Consider the following 18,377-nt stretch of genomic DNA (forward strand, 5'->3'; position numbering starts at 1 on the left):
AAGTGAGGAGCTGAGGGGAGTTCTGTGAGGGCAATGACAGCCTAGACAGGTTGGTCCAAGGGACCAAAGGTGCTGGGGAAAGGCAAGAGGTCTCTGCTCAGTCACCTTGGACACTGGCTGGGGCAACGCGCTCTGTGGCAAGTGATGGAACAAAGAGTAAAGACCACAAATTGCACTCGAGGAGTTTTTGATTGGACCTGAGAAAAAGCTTCTTCCGCAGGAAGAACAGCCCCAGGCCAGGCCATTATCGAAGGGGCAATCTCCATGATTAGAGCGGTTCAAGGCCTGCACAGACAAAGCTGCAACTGCCCCATGTAGTACTGGTGATAGTCCTGGTCCAAGAAGGAAGCTGGTGTGGACACCCCCAGAATCCGCCTCCAGCCAACATTGCCATGAGAAAAAGACACAGTAAGACTAGGACTGAAGTTAAGGATTTGGGTGAAGGCTAATTTCTCAATGGTTCAGCCCAGTTCAGAATGCTCTTAGAAGCTTTGGCTGTGCTCCTTACACCAGCTGCGAGATTACCGAACAGACCTTCCCTAAACACAGTGGCACCTCCAGCATCTGATTGCAAGTGTGTCCATACTCAGGAGAACTGCAAATATTTTAGTGATGTGTGAGTTTTGGCGAATACAGGAGCCCATATCTGCTGCAGATATGGTTACTTTAAAGGAAAAGCACGATCACAGCCTCAGCTTCTTCTCATGGCTGAATCATTAAAAGTGTTTTAAAGCATTTCTACCCTGACATTGCCCTCTATCTGGTAACCCAGTCGAACTTGCATGTTGATAGACCAGAGTGTCCTCTGTGCTCCCTGGCAGGTCCCTTCCCCACTGTGGTCTACAGCAGAGAGGACAAAACCCCTTCTTGGTGGATATTTTCTAGCATTCCTTGAAATATGCATTGCTGCTGGTGGCCTTTTCATCACAATGCACACACGGGGAGCTGTAATTTCAACATCCTCTACCAAGAGAGTGTTCCTTCCTTGAAAACTGCCCTCCTCTCCCTTCTGTGCTAAGTGACAGCAATCTTTGCTTTAATTGGAAAAGAAAAGGAAAAAGGGACAGAACATCCTTGACAAAGGAACTAATGACTCAATGCTGGGAAGCCCAGGGCCCCCAAGGGACTGTGCAGCTCGCAGCATTGATTTTAATGACTTACAGAGATTGGAGGTTTGGAAGATCTCTCAGTGCCTCTGCAGGGATGCGACTCAGCTGATTGTTCTGCAACATCCTATAATTAGAAAAAAAGAAAACTTTGTTTTAAAAAAAAAAAAGCCTGACACAAAATGGAGGGTGTTGCTGCTCATTTCTGTAGCTATCCTGGACCCCTGTGGGAAAGCCAGGGAAGCTGGAAAGCACCACGTTGGCCACCCAGGGATTTTAAGCAAGCTTGTGGGCTGTGGATGAATGAGCTGCTGTCCAGGCTGGCCTGGGATCCTGCAGCAGAGATTCCCAGGGGTGAGGCTGGTGCTGCCATAGGGGACCCACTGGGAGAATGCCCCGTAAAGGGACCTCTGCACTGCACATGTGCGTCTATCAGTTCAGAGTTGTCCCATATTTGCACTTGTGTAAGACAACTTTCTCCCAGTGTGTGTCAGTGGTCATTGTGCTGCACGGGCTCTGGAAACCAGCCTATGGGCAGGTTTCTTATTCAGCTTGTGGGACAGTTGCAAACGTGATGGGTGAGGAGCTGCTTCATGGCAGTGCTTCCCAGCATTGGCACAACTCACAGCAGAAACCAGAGCTGGTGTGGAAAAACCCCAAACTAGCCCAGGGGCTTCAGGGAGGCTGCAGGACTGGACAGGCAGGACCCTGAAATGGAAGCGAGCGTAGGGTGTGGAGAAGGACTGTGGACACTGAGGTAGCGACACGAGTGACTGGGGAGGAGGAGACACTGGGTAGCAGTTCTCCTACCCCAGGGGTGCCTGACTGGCTCTAGCAGTTCAGGCAAGAGCAGAAACAGACCCCACGGGTATTTCTGAGCTGCTCAGCCTCCATCATCTCTCACTGACCTCCTGGAGCACCACGTGTGAATTCACTGGTTTTATCCTCTCTGCACCTCTGGAAAGGCTAAGTTCTTGACTCTGGACCAGCCTCTGTCCTGAACGTACTTGTTGTTTCCAGAACTGGGACATCATGGGCACATGTTCCTCTAGGTAAGAAAGACATACTAGCATGGTAGCTGGGCTGGGGGAAGTGCCTGAAGAAAGGAGTGTTTTCAATAGCTGAGGTTCCTATTTCCAAAACCTTCAAAGAGTGATTGGAGATGACATGAAAAGGGAAATGGTGCTTCCAGGGCTGCCATAATTACTACCAGTGTCAAGGGCACAGAGCACAGCCTTAGTAATGAGCGGCAGCCCAAAGAGTCCTGATGCAAGCAAGAAACTTTTTCATTGCTACCACTGCTAGCTTTACTGCAGAAGAGTCAGAGGTCTGTCATGAAAGGCAATCTGGACAAAAGACAACTGTAGAGACAATCCTTAAAAAAAGGGAATCCACAGGCCACACAGCTCTTCGACTTCTGGAAGAAAATGAGGACTGACCAGGAAATTATTTGTTTGCAGAGAGAAGAATAAGGAGGGAAACAATCAGCTGTCAGTAGAGGCCAGTGAAAAATGGGTTGTGCAAAGCAATCTCTTTTTTTTCTATACAGGGTAAAAGGCCATGAGAGTGGAGAGGAGAGCATAGACATTTTCTACCATGACTTTGGCTTCACTTTAGTAAGATGTTCAATCCTGGCATGCAGTGCAGGAGAAAAGACACGTCTGATGTGGTACAAAAAGGCAGCAGAGAGACCATAGTCAAATTAATAAATAGTTCCCTCTAAAATGAGAGGAAACTATTAGCATTATTGCTAAGAACCCAGAGGGCAGCTCGGAGGGGAAGGCTGTTACCTCTGCTGACAAGACGGGGATGCACAAGGCACTTGCACGCAAGAGAAGGACTGCAGAGATCAGCTGTTGTGGGAGAGTGGCTAAAAAATGGATGCTGCGTGGAGAGCAAGAGAAATGCTCTGTGGATGGACAGGACAACTGGTTCCACAAACACAGCTCACAACGCTGCTGAAATTGCCTAGGGCTGCTGAGGATCCTAGGAGACATGGGGCAAGACAGACCTGCTTGTAAGAGTGCAGAGACCCTGTGGGGGTGCCTGTGCTTACATGGGGGTGTGGGGAGCAGGACACCAGCTGTGACGTTTCTGCACCTCTTGATGCTGGGCAGGCGTTGGCCAGGCCACACTGTCCCATCTGGGACCTGACCTACAGGACGTGGGGCAGCAGGAGAGTGGCCAGAGACACTACAAGGGTGGTAGAGGACTGTAATTGGGACAATTCAGTCTAGAAGAGACAAGGCTCAGGAGGCAGCGTGGGAATGTCAGGTGCAGGAATGTGCAGGGGGCTCACACACCGCTCCTCAACAATGGGGTACAGCTGCGAGTGTTGGAAGGGGCTCCCTTTGCCCATGCCCTCCTCCTGCACCTCCTGTGCAAAGCTGCTCCACTGGCACCACAAATGACCCCAGAGTGTGCTGGTGCACCAAGGGAGCCTCAGACCCTCTGGCAGTCTCAGGTCCTTGCTCCATCATCTCCTGATTTGCCTCTAATCATCCTGCCCCACCCCCTGGGCCACCCTGCCGTTCTCAAAGTATTTCCCCTCACCACCTCCCCAGGGGATCTTCTCGCCACCTGCTCTGCATGAACACGTGTCAAGTGCAGGGACCACAGAGCTTTCTCACTGCTGCATCCAGAGCCAGTTCCCACAGGGCGCATGCTGCAAGGCTGGTGGGACCCCTCTGAGATGACTGTCACCAACAGAGGACACAGGACAGGTGTGAACTGTGCCTTGGCAAGTCCACGATCATTGTCCCTGGTTCTCTTTTCACATCTGTGAAAGAGGAGTGTAAATCTTTGTGTTGGATCCCATGGGTGCTCTCTGCAGCCACTGGGGTGGTGAAGCTCATCCAGGTGGACAACTGCCACCCAAGGACCAGTACAATTGTTTGGGCTCCTGGTCCTGCATGTGGTTTTGTTTCTGTGGCCAAGGTGTGCTGGAGGCATAGAACACTGGCTCCTGCAGCCCAGTGAATAAATGCAACAATTCAGTTCTGTTGAAAATCAAGAAGGTGCACAGCTGAACGCAGAGAGACACAGAGTGGGGCTTTAGGAAGTTGGAGCTCCAGTGGAACACCCATAGGATCTCAATGGGTCTATGAAGTCTGAGCTTAGTCTTCAGATTTGATCAGTGGAAGTATCTGGAGTCAATATTAAAGCAAAAACAATTGTCACACTACTGCTGGATCCTGCTGCCTCCCATCTATTACAAGTCCCTTCTCCAATCAGTCACTCAGGCTGAGACTTTCCAGACCACCATCAGCATAGACTGATTCCAAAACAAAGCCATTTTGGCACAGACAAATGATATTTAAAGAAGATGCTTCAGAGACCTCTGAAACCACTGAAGTGTTGGATAGCGCTATTTGTCACCACAGCAGGGCAGCTAGAGAAGATTTTGGATGCTGGGACAGGGACAAGAAGCAGTGTTTCTTCACATTGTGGCACGTAATAATTCCAACAACTCATCGTCAGAGCATGATACAGAGAGGCCAAAAAATAGTTCCAAACAGGGTTAGATAATTTTCTAGGGACAGGACCACCCAGGTGTTAAACAAGAAGTTCTTCACTCAGCCTCAAGCTTAGAAAAGCTCTAGCTCTCTTCCCTGGGAGCTCAGGTTTGAGCAGGAAAAGGCATGCTGCATCTTCCACTGGGTGTCCCAGGATGGCTTTTCTCACAGTCTGATATTAAGGACAGGATCCTGGTCGCTGCAGTCAGTCCTTACATGTCATGTTAGACCGTTCCTGCATACACTTTGTTTTTATAAAAGGCCCCTTCTACAGCAACACACAGCATGATTTTGTCAAGAGCTCAAGTAATTGTACCAAAACCTTGTGAATGATGTCAAGGAGACCTCTACACACTAGCAGGAGCACATCTCCTTGCTATGACTGGGGCTCCCAGATGCCGCTACAAAAGAAGGATGGCAGAAGAGTTCAGAGGACAGCAGAGCACCCGAAGAGCTGGGGCAAGGTCACCGTGTTCCTTTCTAAGTGGTGGCATTTCCCCTTTTGGGATGCTGGTCTCGTGCAAGATGAAGGACAGGGGTCACTGAGCTGAGGAGAGCACCCAGAGCAGGAGTCCTGGGCTCCAGGCCAGTTCCAAGGATGGCCAATATGTTTTGCATGACCTGTGTGAATGACATTGCAAAGAAGGAACAGGTCTGCAAACCAGTCATATCCTGACTTCATGTCTCTGAAAGCCTGAGGCATGCCCCGTCCCCTCCCTGCATTCACAGTCCCCTGCGAAAGGAGGCTGCGTTCCAGGCTGTGCCCTGCGTTCCAGGGAGGAGCAGGGTGACCCACCGAGCCACAGACATGGTCTGTAAACCTGGACCTCAGTCCACAATACTACAGCAACCCTGAGATCACAGATCACACTGGCCTCAGCCTTTCTCCATCAACATCTGTCTTTGCGCCTGCCTCTCCATCAACTCCTGGCTCCAATTCGAACAAAATTCCTGGACTTCATTATCTTTGTTACTGCAAGCTGCTGCTTCACAGCAGCCTCGAGACAACCTTAGTCAGAGCTTGACTTCTTACGTCCATGAAGCAATCTCACCACTTATTCAGCCCCATCCCCACTCTGGGTGGTACAGTTTCTCAGTCGCTGAGTGCGATTCGAAGTCTTCAAGCAGCTGTTTCTTTGAGTACGTTTTCACTAGCAAGTGCAGCACTCGGCCTTCTGGACAAACTGAGGACACTGCTGAAAGCAACAAGCACAGTCCATTCAGGCCAGCATGTGCTCAAACTCAGATTTGGATAGTGCACTGTCACCTTGGATTGGCACAGTTCAGGTGGCCATCTTGGAGCTTGCAGACATGGACACACAACTTGCTGTCCACAACAATCTGACTGGAACCAGCATAAGTCACAACTCATAGAATCATAGAATCATCAGGTTAGAAAATATCTTTGAGATCATCAACTCCAACCGTACCCGCCTACGACTAAATCATGCCCCAAGCACCTCAACTACACACTTTTTAAACATATCCAGGGATAGTGACTCAACTGTCTACCTCCCTGGGCAGCCTCTGCCAGTGCTTGATGACCCTTTCTGTGAAGGATTTTTTCCTAATGTCCAATCTAATCTTCCCCTGACACAGCTTGATGCCACTCCCTCTCGTCCTATCACTTCTTACTTGGGAGAAGAGACCAATACCCACCTCTCTGCAACCTCCTTATAGGTACCTGTTAGGTACCTATAAGCAATAGCAATAAGGTCTCCTCTCAGTTTCCTATTCTTCGGGCTAAACAACACCATTTCCCTCAGCTGCTCCTCAAAAGACCCAGCCATTTCCAGCCCCTTCATCACTTTTGTCGCTCTTCGCTGGATGTGCTCCAGCACCTCAATGTCTTTCTTACAGTGAAGGACTCAAAACCAAACACAGTATTCGAGAGGTGGCCTCACCAGTGCAGACTACAGGGGCACCATCACCTCCCTCGTCCTGCTGGCCATGCTGTTTCTGATACAAGCCAAGATGCCACTGGCCTTCTTGGCCACTTGGGCACACTCTTGGCTCCTGTTCAGCTGCTGTCGACCACCATCCCCAGGTCTTTCTCTGCCAGGCAGCTTTCAAACCATTCTTACCCAAGCCTGTAGCTCTGCATGGGGTTTTTGTGTATTCAGTGCAGGACTCTACACTTGGCCTTGTTAAACCTCACCCACTGATCTCAGCCCATTGATCCAGCCTGTTCAGATTCCTCTGCAGAGTCTCTCTGCCCTCCAGCAGATCCACACTTCCACCCAGCTTAGTGTCATCCGCGAACTTGCTAAGGGTGCACTCGATCCCTTCATCCGAGTCGTTGATAAAGTTTTTGAACAGGACTGGACCCAGCACTGAGCCCTGAGGAACTCCACTTGTGACTGGCCTCCAGCTGGAGATAATTCCATTCACCTCTGCCCTTTGGGCCCAGCCATCTAGCTTGTTTTTAACCCAGGAGAGTGTGCACCTGTCCAGGCCAGTGGTAGCCAGTTTCTCAAGTAGGATACTGTGAGAAACTGTGTCAAAGGCTTTATTAAAGTCCAGGTACACTACATCCACAGCCTTTCCCTCATCCATCAAGTGGGTCACCTTGTCATAGAAGGTGATCAGGTTAGTTTGGCAGTACCTGCCTTCATAAACCCATGTTGAGTGGGCCTCATCACCCAGTTGTCCTGTATGTGCTGTGAGATGGCACCCAAGATGACCTACTCCATGACCTTCACGGAGGTCAGACTGACAGGTCTGTAGTCTCCTGGATCCTCTCTCCAGTCCTTCTTGTAAATGGGTGTAACATCTGCCAGACTCCAGTCCAATGGAACTTCCCCATTCACCCAGGGCTGCTGGTAGATGATGGAAAGAGGTTTGGCAAGCACCTCTGCCAGCTCCCTTAATACTCTCAGGTGAATCCTGTCTGGCCTCATAGACTTATGAATATCTGATTTGCCTAGCAGGTCTCTAACCGTTTCCTCTTGGATCAAGGAAGCTTTGTTCTGCTCTTCCTCCTTGTCTACTAGCTCATAAGGCTGAGTACCCAGGGAACATCTCGCCTTACCACTAAAGACAGGCAAAGAAGGCATTAAGCACCTCAGCCTTATCCTCATCCTTTGTCACTATTGTTCCCGCTGTGTCCAGTAAAGGATGGAGATTTCCTTGGTCTTTTGTTATTGATATATTTGTAGAAGTGTTAGCGTAGAGACAAACACATAACCATTCCAGGTAGGCTATATGTGGTGCTTTATTTCGAGGCCCTGGGAACTAGGGGTATGCACACCCAAATCAGGTTCCAAGACGATCCCGGCGCTTCTGCAATTTAACCCTTAAGTGTTTCGCAATCTAATGTATCTCTTCAGCTAAATTAACGTTTTCCAACAGAAGGACTAACTATCTTTCACAGAATGGGCCAACCTAATTTCTAATTGGTCCTTAGCCCTTTTGATTTTCTCTACAAGATCTCACTTCGTCTTTGTAGTCCTCATGAGTTGCCCGCCCCTTCTTCCACAGTTTGTATATTTTCCTCTTTTTCCTGATTTCCTCCCAGAGCTCTTTAATTAGCCAGGCCGGTTTTCTTCCCCACTGTCTCATTTTCAGCTTGCTCTTGTGCCACCAGGAATTCCTTCTCAAAGAGCATCCAGCCCTCATGAACTCCTTTGCCTTTAAGGACTGTCTCCCCATGGAACTTGATTGAGCAGGTTTCTGAACAGACCAAAGTCTGCCCTCCGCAAGTCCAAGGTGGCCATTCTACTGACCCCTAGCCTTGCTTCTCCTAGAACTGAGAGTTCTGTCATCTCATGATCGCTATGCCCCAGGAGTCCTCCAACTGTCACATCTCGCACAAGTCCTTCTCTGTTAACAAACAGCAGGTCCAGCAGGGCACCTTCTCTACTTGGCTCACTCACCAATTGTGTCAGGAAGTTGTCTTCCAAACACTCCAGAAACCTCCTAGACTCTTTCCTCTCTGCTGTATTATACTTCCAGCAACCATCTGGTAAGTTGAAGTCTCCCACAAAGACAAGGGCTAGTGATTGTGAGACTTCTCCCAGCTGCTTGCAGAATAACGCGTCAGCCCTCTCATCCTGGCTGGGTGGTCTATAGCGGACTCCCACCACAAAATCTGCCTTATTAGGTGAACCTCTGATTTTCACCCATAGATATTCAACTCTATCACCACCATCAATGAGTTCGAGGCTGCCGAAACTCTCTCTAACAGAGAGCTATCCCACAGCTTCTCCTTCCTCACCTATCCCTCTTGAAGAGTCTGTAGCCTTCCATAGCAGCACTCCACTCATCAGAGGTCACGCTGTATTTTCAGAAATAGGAGGATTGTTTGTTGGCAGACACCATGCCTGAATAACCAGAAAAATGCTGGGATTGGGTCTCATCACACCAGGATCCTTGCACAAGGCAGTCTCAGCAGACTTACAGCCCTCAGAGGTATGGGGCTGTGCAGGAGAAAATGTCCCCACCTTGGGAGGCTGAAGTGACTCAACCAGCACAGTCAAAGGGCTGTTATTGCTGGAGGCAACTGTGCCTGGAGCCCATGCATGGGGATTAAAGACATTCCAAGCTATGCACATTCCTCTTTCCTCCATATGGGATCATCTTTTGGATGTGCCACACCATTCCCTTTGTATCAAAGCCATTTCTGTTCTGCATGAGCTTGGAGTGGTCAAAGAGGTACAGTCTGTCTGGACATTCCTGAAGTGTCCCAAGTCACCTGCAGACCTGCCATCCTGAGGCAACAGGGCTTTTTTTGGTGATGTTTTTTGATGTGTATTCACAAGCCAGGCCAGTCAGCACCTGCCCTGGACATGAGATGCTGCGATTGCAGCTCAAGGGGAGAAGAGGAGGAGGGACCAATGAAAGTGGCCATTGGTTAGGGTCCATCTGGCCATGTGCAGAGCAAGGCCACCCTTGTCAGGCTCATTCCAGCCTCCCTGTTGATGAAGACCAGCCATGGGCAGCATCGGGGTGGTGCGTGGTGGGACCTGCTGCAGACAGCACTGGCTCAACGCACTTGTGCAGGCAGGTGCTGGGCAGCACTCACGCCATGATGCGTGGGGGCAGGTTGCGGGCAGAGCTGGGTCTGAGCTCTCATGCAGGCTGGTTGAGGCTTGTTGAGGAATGGAGTGGTGGGGTGGGCCATACCAGCTGGCTACTGCGGGTGCAGGGGCTGCAGCCCAGAGGATGCAGCCAGGCATTTTGCCCTCCACAGTTTGGGGTGAGGCAGGCTCAGGCTGTGGTTGTACTTGGAGGCTTTCCCTGAAGAGTTTGGTGTGGGGTTCCTTTTTGACAAGCAAGCGCTGGGAAGTAAGAGGCCTGGCAATCCTGGTAGTGTGGCAGAACATTTGGTGAGGAATATATGTCTGAGGGTGGGATATGGTGTGGAGCTGTGACAGCACAAACTCAGCCACACGGCCTGCTGAAATGGATGCTTCCTAACTCCAGCCAGGGCGCTCAGAGGTGAAGGGCATCCAGGCATCTCATGAGGTCTGGAACGACATGGAAGCTTCCAGTTTTCCAGAGTCTCTGATTAAGCAGCACATTCTGCTATCCTGGAAAACTCCAAGACAGGGAAAGCATGGATTAAGGAGCTAATTTTGCAAGAGGAAGGCTTTGGCAGAGGAGACAAACCAGCCTATGGAGCTGGTTTCTAATGATCCTGGCACTGAAGCATGGACCCAGCAGCATCAGGTTCCATGGGGAGGGTGTGGGTTGGCCAAGTTGCAGAGCAAAGCCCCTGGAGAGGTGCACTTGCAAAGTCTCTTTGCAAAGGGATGTGCCCATCATTTGACAAGACCTCAGAGCACCAGCTACAGCTGCTGAGCATCCGTTGCTGCCAGCCTGCATTCATCTGCGGGGAGCCAAGGAGGCCACATCTTACCCTGGCTTTGACTGGGGGCTGACCCAAGGCTCGGTGCATTAAGTTCTCAGCGTATTCCCATATCATGATATTTTGTTGGTAGTGGGGCTGCTCTTCACTTGCTCTCTTCCAAGCCTCCTCACACCTGCTTCCCGGGTGTACCCCTGCGTGGTTTCTGCACAGGCCTATCTTCATGGCAGCTTTCCAGGTGGTTTTTGTGCAGTGAAGAAGCAGCAGGAGGCAGAGCCAAGAATCTGGTCCTGCTTCCAAGAGCTCTGGGATTCACTCTGAGGGCAGGGAGAGGGCCAGCTGCACAGGCAGGTTTGTGGAGGAATTCCCAGGGTGTTTTCCATTCTTTTTTAAACATAAACTAATTCTCTGGAAAGACCTTGGAATGCACCAGGCCCATTGACAGCCCAAGATGCACAAGAGAGTTTATTTGTGGACACAGACATGACTGCAATTAGCTCTGAGGACCGGGCACATTAAATTATGAAAACTGTTACCATCCCCAGGTACCAGCCTGTCTCCTCAGGGGACACTGCTGTCACCAGGGGTAAGATCTCTGATCCTGCTGTCAGTCAGCTCCTGAATACCTGCAGGCCTCAGCTGGTCCTGTTTGGGGCAGCCATTCCCAACTCAAGCCAGGCTTGTCACCTGGCAAACCTCAGCCAGCCTGGGACAGAGCAGCCACGCTTGTAAATGCAATCTACCTGCAATAGCCCTGATGCCATCTGCTCCAAAACGTGCTAGTTCTGTCTTCACATCTGGAGAATACCTATTTCCTCCCTTATTGCAGAGCTGCTTCTCCTTGAAGGTTTATGTCCACTCTCAAACACCTCTGTCTCAGGTTAAGTAACCGCAGCTGACTCGTTGTTCCTTTACTTCATCACCAGACCCCTGATCCTTCTCACTCTTTTAAAGAAAGCAATTTGTTTTTCTACTTCACTGGGCTGCAGGAGCCAGTGTTCTATCCCTCCAGCACACCTTGGCCACAGAAACAAAACCACATGCAGGACAAGGAGCCCAAACAACTGTACTGGTCCTTGGGTGGCAGTTGTCCACCTGGATGAGCTTCACCACCCCAGTGGCTGCAGAGAGCACCCATGGGATCCAACACAAAGATTTACACTCCTCTTTCACAGATGTGAAAAGAGAACCAGGGACAATGATCGTGGACTTGCCAAGGCACAGTTCACACCTGTCCTGTGTCCTCTGTTGGTGACAGTCATCTCAGAGGGGTCCCACCAGCCTTGCAGCATGCGCCCTGTGGGAACTGGCTCTGGATGCAGCAGTGAGAAAGCTCTGTGGTCCCTGCACTTGGCACGTGTTCATGCAGAGCAGGTGGCGAGAAGATCCCCTGGGGAGGTGGTGAGGGGAAATACTTTGAGAATGGCAGGGTGGCCCAGGGGGTGGGGCAGGATGATTAGAGGTAAATCAGGAGATGATGGAGCAAGGACCTGAGACTGCCAGAAGGTCTGAGGCTCCCTTGGTGCACCAGCACACTCTGGGGTCATTTGTGGTGCCTGTGGAGCAGCTTTGCACAGGAGGTGCAGGAGGAGGGCATGGGCAAAGGGAGCCCCTTCCAACACTCGCAGCTGTACCCCATTGTTGAGGAGCGGTGTGTGAGCCCCCTGCACATCCCTGCACCTGACATTCCCACGCTGCCTCCTGAGCCTTGTCTCTTCTAGACTGAATTGTCCCAATTACAGTCCTCTATCACCTTGTAGTTTCTAGTCACAGCTCCCCTCATGGAAAAAAATCTGGCATTTCCTCCTCCTTCTGCCCGTTGCCGTCCAGCCACTCTCCTGCTGCCCCACGTCCTGCAGGTCAGGTCCCAGCTGGGACAGTGTGGCCTGGCCAGTGCCTGCCCAGAATGGAGAGGTGTGGAAGCATCACAGCTGGTGTCCGCGTGCAGGTCAGTCTCCAGCCCAGATGCCTTTCTCATAGCCTTTGCTGTCTTTCTCAGTCCGGCTTCCCCAGGAAGCTCAGTCATTCTGAAGACTTGCCCTCTCCAGGTCTTCCCACGTCTTGATTTTCAACAGCTAGACAGATAAGCTCCATGCTTTGCCTCTGTCTGAAGAAAGGAGGCAGGACTTTCCTCCCTGTTCTTGTCTTTTAATACCTGACATCCAAGCAGTTCACTGCTCATAAGCTCTTCAGACTCCCTCTCCAGATACCTCCTTCAAGATCTGTCTTTTAAACACCTCCAGGGATGGGGACTCCACCACCGCCTTGGGCAGCCTCTGCCAGGGCCTGAGGACCCTTTTAGTGAAGAAGTTTTCCCTGATGTCCAATCTGAACCTGCCCTGGTGCAACTTGAGGCCATTCCCTCTGGTTCTGTCACCTGTCACTTGGGCGAAGAGACCAACACCCACCTCACTACAACCTCCCTTCAGGCATGGAGCAAGATTCTTCATGCAACCACTTCCCAGCTGGAAATGCTCTGATCCTTCAAGTCTCTCCTTATAATGGGGTCACTTGTGAGTGTGTCCCTCCCGGTGCTGCCCTGTGGTGGAGCGTGTGGGGTGATAGTGAGCCTGTCTGCATGTGGGTGGTCAAGTGAAGGGGCATGCTCCTCTTCTCCTGCCACGAGCAGGGAGCTGTGCTGGCTCTGCAAGGGAGGCATCACTCTTGTACTCTGCATCAGGAGTTACCTTGGCCTGACACAAATAGACATTGATCAAAAGCGGCTTGAAAAGCTCCTGTGTTCCCAGAGTAGAAAGTTCCTCTTGTTGAAATTGGGTGGGAGAGCTGCGGTTTTTCCTCAGTTCCTTTGATTTGTTGCCTAATGCAGAAGATGGATAAATCTCTAAGCCCTGAGATTTAGGGCAGGATTCATACTTTACATCTTCAGAAGATGTAGTAAACAGCCCTATACTCTCTAATCCTTGGAGCAGGTTTGTACCTGCTCGCTCTGTATAAACTGGGCTGGCTACAACAATTTCACATTGCAGCTGAGTTCAAAACATCCCCTTGGGGATGAAATGTTTACTACAGGAGATTTTTAAGATGGTTCCTGAAAGGGAAGAGGAGGGACTCCCACCTCCATATCCAACACAGACCCTGACAGGCTGTCAGATGCCTGCAGAAACTCATGCGACTCCATGAGCGGTGAGACATCCTGTCCCTAAGGAAAACACCCTAGGGAGGAATTACGTGGTAACCATTGTCACTCAGACCTTGCCACAGGGTTAGGCGGTCCCAGTCCTCCTCCAATGGACACACAGATGTGGGTGACCTGGACACAACAATGAGGAAGCCTTCATTTACCAGGTCTGGCAGTTCCCAGGTACAGCCTGTTGTCTGCAGTGCTGCTGGAACCAGCTGCACATGTGCCCATCACCCCTGAGAGTGGGCTGGGCTGAGGCTAAACTGTGACTACCAAGGATCCTACCTGTCCTGGGACAGGTCACTTCAGAACCTTGCAGAAGCCTCCTGGGCCATGCATAGGTTTGCCGCAAGTGCAGGCTGGCTGCAAAGAGGCAGCTGAGTTGGGCAGAGCAGAGGACTTTCCATGGCACCTGCTAGAGTACCGTTGTGTTGCCCTAAGCCAGCCCCAAGACTGCAACAGAGCAGATTGGGGCCAGTTTGAGGTCTGAACACCATGTTTGGGGGACACCATGTTAGGGCATTTGATGAGTTTTATGCAAAATGTGAAACTGTGGATTCTTCTGCAACGCGTTTTCACACAGCATGGAGGGATGTGCCCTCTTCAGAATTCAGAAGTGAGAAAGCAGTGCAGGGAGCTGTACCTTCAGGTACAACACAGCTCCCCACTCACCAAGGGGCACGGTCCAGAGTGGGTTTAACTACTGGCACCATAGTTGACATCCAGTTGTAACTGGATGGCTGCAAGCCCTTGTGCATGGCCAGTGCCTGGCATGAGCGGTTGGGCAGGTGGTGGAGGTGGTGGCTCTGCAGAAGGGAATTACTTACAGAATCTTCAGGCTGTAAAGGCCAGAGAAAGCTTCCCCTGGGATCCTGGAGATCTGGTTTCCAGAGAGGCGTCTGCAGCAAAAAGAAGAGCAAGTAAGGTGTCAACATCCTTTTAATGCCGGTCCCTTGCCTGCAGAGCCTTAAATATGACCCGTGCATCCTGCCACAGTCCCCCTGGCAGCACCTGCAGGCTGAGCCTTTGTGCTGTGCTCGAAAAACGAAAAACGTTTGTGTACCGGTCCCTCTTACAGCTCGGGGAACAGGAAAAGGAAACAAGAGCTTACTACTCCTGCCAGACCTGAATCTAGTGTTTCATAGAATCACAGAGTCCCTAGATTGGAAAACACCTTTGAGATCATCAAGCCCAACCATACCTGTCCACTACTAAATCATATCCCTACGTACACATCCACCCATCTTTTAAACCTCCAGGGACGGGGACTCCACCACCTCCCTGGGCAGCCTCTGCCAGTGCCTGAGAACCATTTTGGTAAAGAATTTTTTCCTGATGTCCAATCTGAACCTGCCCTGGTGCAGCCTGAGGCCATTCCCTCTGGTCCTATTGCCTGCCACTTGGGTGAAGAGACCAACATCCACCTTGTTACAACCTCCTTTCAGGCAGTTGTAGACAATGATGACCCCTCAGCCTCCTCTTCTCCAGTCTAAACAACCCAAGGTCCCTCAGCCACTCCTCATAAGACTTGTTCTCCAGCCCCTTCACCAGCTTCGTTCCTCTTCTCTGGACACACTCCAGGACCTCAATGTCTTTCTTGTAGTGAGGAGCAGTCCAGTGGCAGCTCATGGCTCAAGCCATTTCCTGGATACTCACAGAGGACTCTGCTCCACAAACATTACAGCAGTGAGGAGCAGGGGGAGAGCTGCTTTCTGCTTATGTATGGTCCTGGGATGACTGCACCTATATTGTGGACCCTTACCTGTTTCTGCCTACTGCAGGTTCTCCTTTTTCCTGTCCATCAAAGCTCTATGCCACTTGATTTGCTTCCACTACCTCATTCCCAGCCCTGCTTTGACCTGTGTGACCACAGCTAAGGCCCAGCTCCTTCTACACACACAAGTTTGGTGTCACTGCTGTGAGGGGAAACCAGGGAAGGGGTTGGAGATGGGAACTATCACATAGGTGCCGCAGTAGAGCCAGTTGGTCTGAGTATGTTTTCCAAAACTAAAACAGAAAAGTAAAAGCGGTTCTTGGATGAATTATGGCTGGAGAAAACCGTAGAAGGGAAGACAAAGATAGGGATGATGCAGCCTGGGAAGGAGATGAATGTGAAGGGATGGGAAAGGAATACAGAAGTGAAAAGGGGAGAGTGGCCACTGGGGACACAGCACAAAGACCAGGGGACAATGTTCAGAACTGGATGAAAGGATTTATCCAAGGAAGCCTGTGGGATTCACCGTTGAACAGCATCACCTGATCAGAGTGCTCCAATTACAGCAAGGCCCAGAGAAAGCTGGGACATTAACAGGTATTTGGGTTTTTGACTGACCTTGGAAACAGCATCACTGTTCCCATCACTTTCACGGATGTGTACAGCGGTTCTGAGAGATCACAGTGGAGCCAGGAGTAAAGTGTAAAACTTTTGAGTCTACGCATGACCTAAGGAGCATCTTCTGTTTCTCTCATGAGGACAAACGTGGACCAAGTCCCAGTGCCCAACAGCGAGAAATAATGAAGACAAGTTCAACAAGCTGATTACGATCCTAAATTACTGCTGCATTTATGCTTCACTTTCTGATCCCCAAGTGATCATATGGAGGCCAAGGCGGGACTTCTTCATAGCCACAGGGTAAGGAACTTGTTGTCCACTTTACTTGGTTTAGAATACTGCATCTCCCAAAAGAGACAGTGAATGCCGTTTGTGTCCAGGGTCATCTTCAGTCTCCCAGAAAGTCCAAACCAGACCCAAGAAGTCGGATGCAGATGTTGCAGGTACATTGTATATATGTAGCATTGACAAGACCTGTATCATTTTAGATGTTTTGGCTGCAAAGGAGACAGGGGTTGAGGATGAGCAGTGGAATCCAGGCTGGAAGCAGAGTGCACTGCAGTGAGGAGTCTGCAAAGGTCATGGAGAGGATCTGAGCTCTTTTGAGGACCCATGCTCACTGGTGGCAGAGCAGGCGTGTGCAGGTGCTCCCTCCCTGTCTCTCCCTTCAACAATCTAGAGAAAATTGCTCCCATAATTAGGCCTCCGACAGCACAAACAGCACAGGATCCTCTCTTTAATGTGTGTGAGCAGGCTGTAACCTGTCTCTCCACAGTGTGCAAGCTGCTGGGCAGACTGGGCTATTTGTCACTTGGGGGTTGTGATTTGGGGTAATTGCTCCTTTTGATTGCTGATTTCCACATGGGAGGGATTGTCCAGGAGGCTGGAGTGCTCGCCTGAAGGGGAGGTGTACTTGCACAGCATCCTCGGCCTCCTCCCAGCATCTGCCCTTGCTGCGCTTGCTCTGTGGGGACAACTGTCTGTCCTCACCTCTCTGAAGCTCCTGTCTAGACCCAAACCTTCACTGGCAGCAGTTTACCTGTATTCACAATTAAATGTATCTCTTGACTTGTTTCCTGGCAGCTCTGGACCTTTATGTTCACTTTCCTGGGTGTGTTTGAGCATTGGCCAGCTTCCTAACTGGATCTGGGACCTGCAGGATTAGCAGGAGGGGAATGTGGAGCTTGGATGGAGCCCAGGCTGGGGTTCCTGCCCTCAGAACAGGGTGACAGGAAGCCCTGTGTGCTGGTGGGACACATGCTGAGCCAGCTCGTGGCATCTCAGTACCATGGGCAAAACAGAATATGAGAGGAGAACCAACTCTGCAGGAGACACCCTGTTTCCACTGGGCACCATCTCTGGGTGAATTTAGAGGCACAAGACGTCCTTCAGCCCCAGGAAAGGCAGCCAAAGCCCTCTGTTGCTGCTGCTTCTGTCCCTGGTCCCACCACACTGAGACTATGCCATGTCCCTCGCTCTCCACCCCCACCTCCCCCTCACTGCTAGGGCCGCCCAGCTCCTCTCCCCAAGGTGCAGATCCCCACACTGAGGCAAAGAGCTGGTGCAAAGGGAGACACCAGACACAACCACTTCCCTTGGTCCACTTCCCAAGGCAACTTTCAGTGCTGTTGAGGTCCAAGATGGGCTCAGCTACCTTCTATGCATGAAGAGACTGAGAGACAGAGAAAGTCTGTTCATGGACATAGGCTGAGGGGTACATGGCCCAGATGTGCACACAGGGTCGAGGTGTGGGCTTTGGGAGTTTGCTTCCGGGACAGGAGCTGCACGATGCTGTGTGTGGTAGCCAGGTGTCCCAGGCAAGGGGACATGGCTCTCCCATCTCTCTGAAAGCAGACCAGAATGGGTAGGTATTTTGGGATGTCCTGTCCAGCAGGAGGAGAGGCTACTGGGATGAGATACCTGCTTCCTTGTCTTTAGATCCTGTGCCAGTTTGAGTAAGAGACCCGAGGCATAAAACACTCCCTGTGTGCTGGCCCTTCCTCTGGCCATGGTCAGCTAGCAGTCTCTGTAGTGCTTGGCACCCTCTGTCCTTCTCACTTAAACTCTCCAGAAACCTCTCAGCCCAGCAGAGGCAGAGAGGTACCTCTTGAACACATCTCCAGAAGCCAGATCCCCCAAGAAATTCGCTGAAATGGTCCCTTCCTTACTACTTAAAAGCGAGCAATAACATTTGAAATGATGCTGCCAGTGCCATTTCTCCTGAGACAGCTCTTCATTTGCTTCTTCCATGGAGAATACTGAAGCAAATAACCCCACTACAAAGGGCTGAGATGTGACATTCCCTTGTGCCCTAAGCACGCAGAGGGAAGAGGAACTGCTCTTGCAGGGCTGAATATCTGGCCCACAGCACATGATCTCTGCTCCAGGCACGCTCAGGTCTCTTTTTAGGATAGGCAGACTTGATTCAGCTGCATGCCCTGTCATCCTGGAGCTTAATGCCATGAGACAGAGT

At 50.9% G+C, this 18,377-nt stretch overlaps 1 protein-coding gene across 3 annotated transcripts in view; it reads right to left on the minus strand.

Moving 5' to 3' along the window:
- LGR6 (leucine rich repeat containing G protein-coupled receptor 6) overlaps positions 1 to 18,377 on the minus strand; it is a 156,966-nt gene that overhangs the window by 75,474 nt on the left and 63,115 nt on the right. For 2 of the 3 annotated variants that reach the window (XM_054087774.1, XM_009560608.2), the window contains exons 3-4: positions 14,400 to 14,471; positions 1,162 to 1,233 (exon numbers count right to left, since the gene is read on the minus strand). In XM_054087774.1, coding sequence (XP_053943749.1) covers positions 1,162 to 1,233; positions 14,400 to 14,471 — 144 coding nt within the window. The remainder of the gene's footprint in view (positions 1 to 1,161; positions 1,234 to 14,399; positions 14,472 to 18,377) is intronic. The other variant, XM_054087773.1, reaches the window with a different exon arrangement.

This window comes from Cuculus canorus, chromosome 24 (assembly GCF_017976375.1).
Source record: "Cuculus canorus isolate bCucCan1 chromosome 24, bCucCan1.pri, whole genome shotgun sequence".
Lineage (NCBI taxonomy): Eukaryota > Metazoa > Chordata > Aves > Cuculiformes > Cuculidae > Cuculus > Cuculus canorus.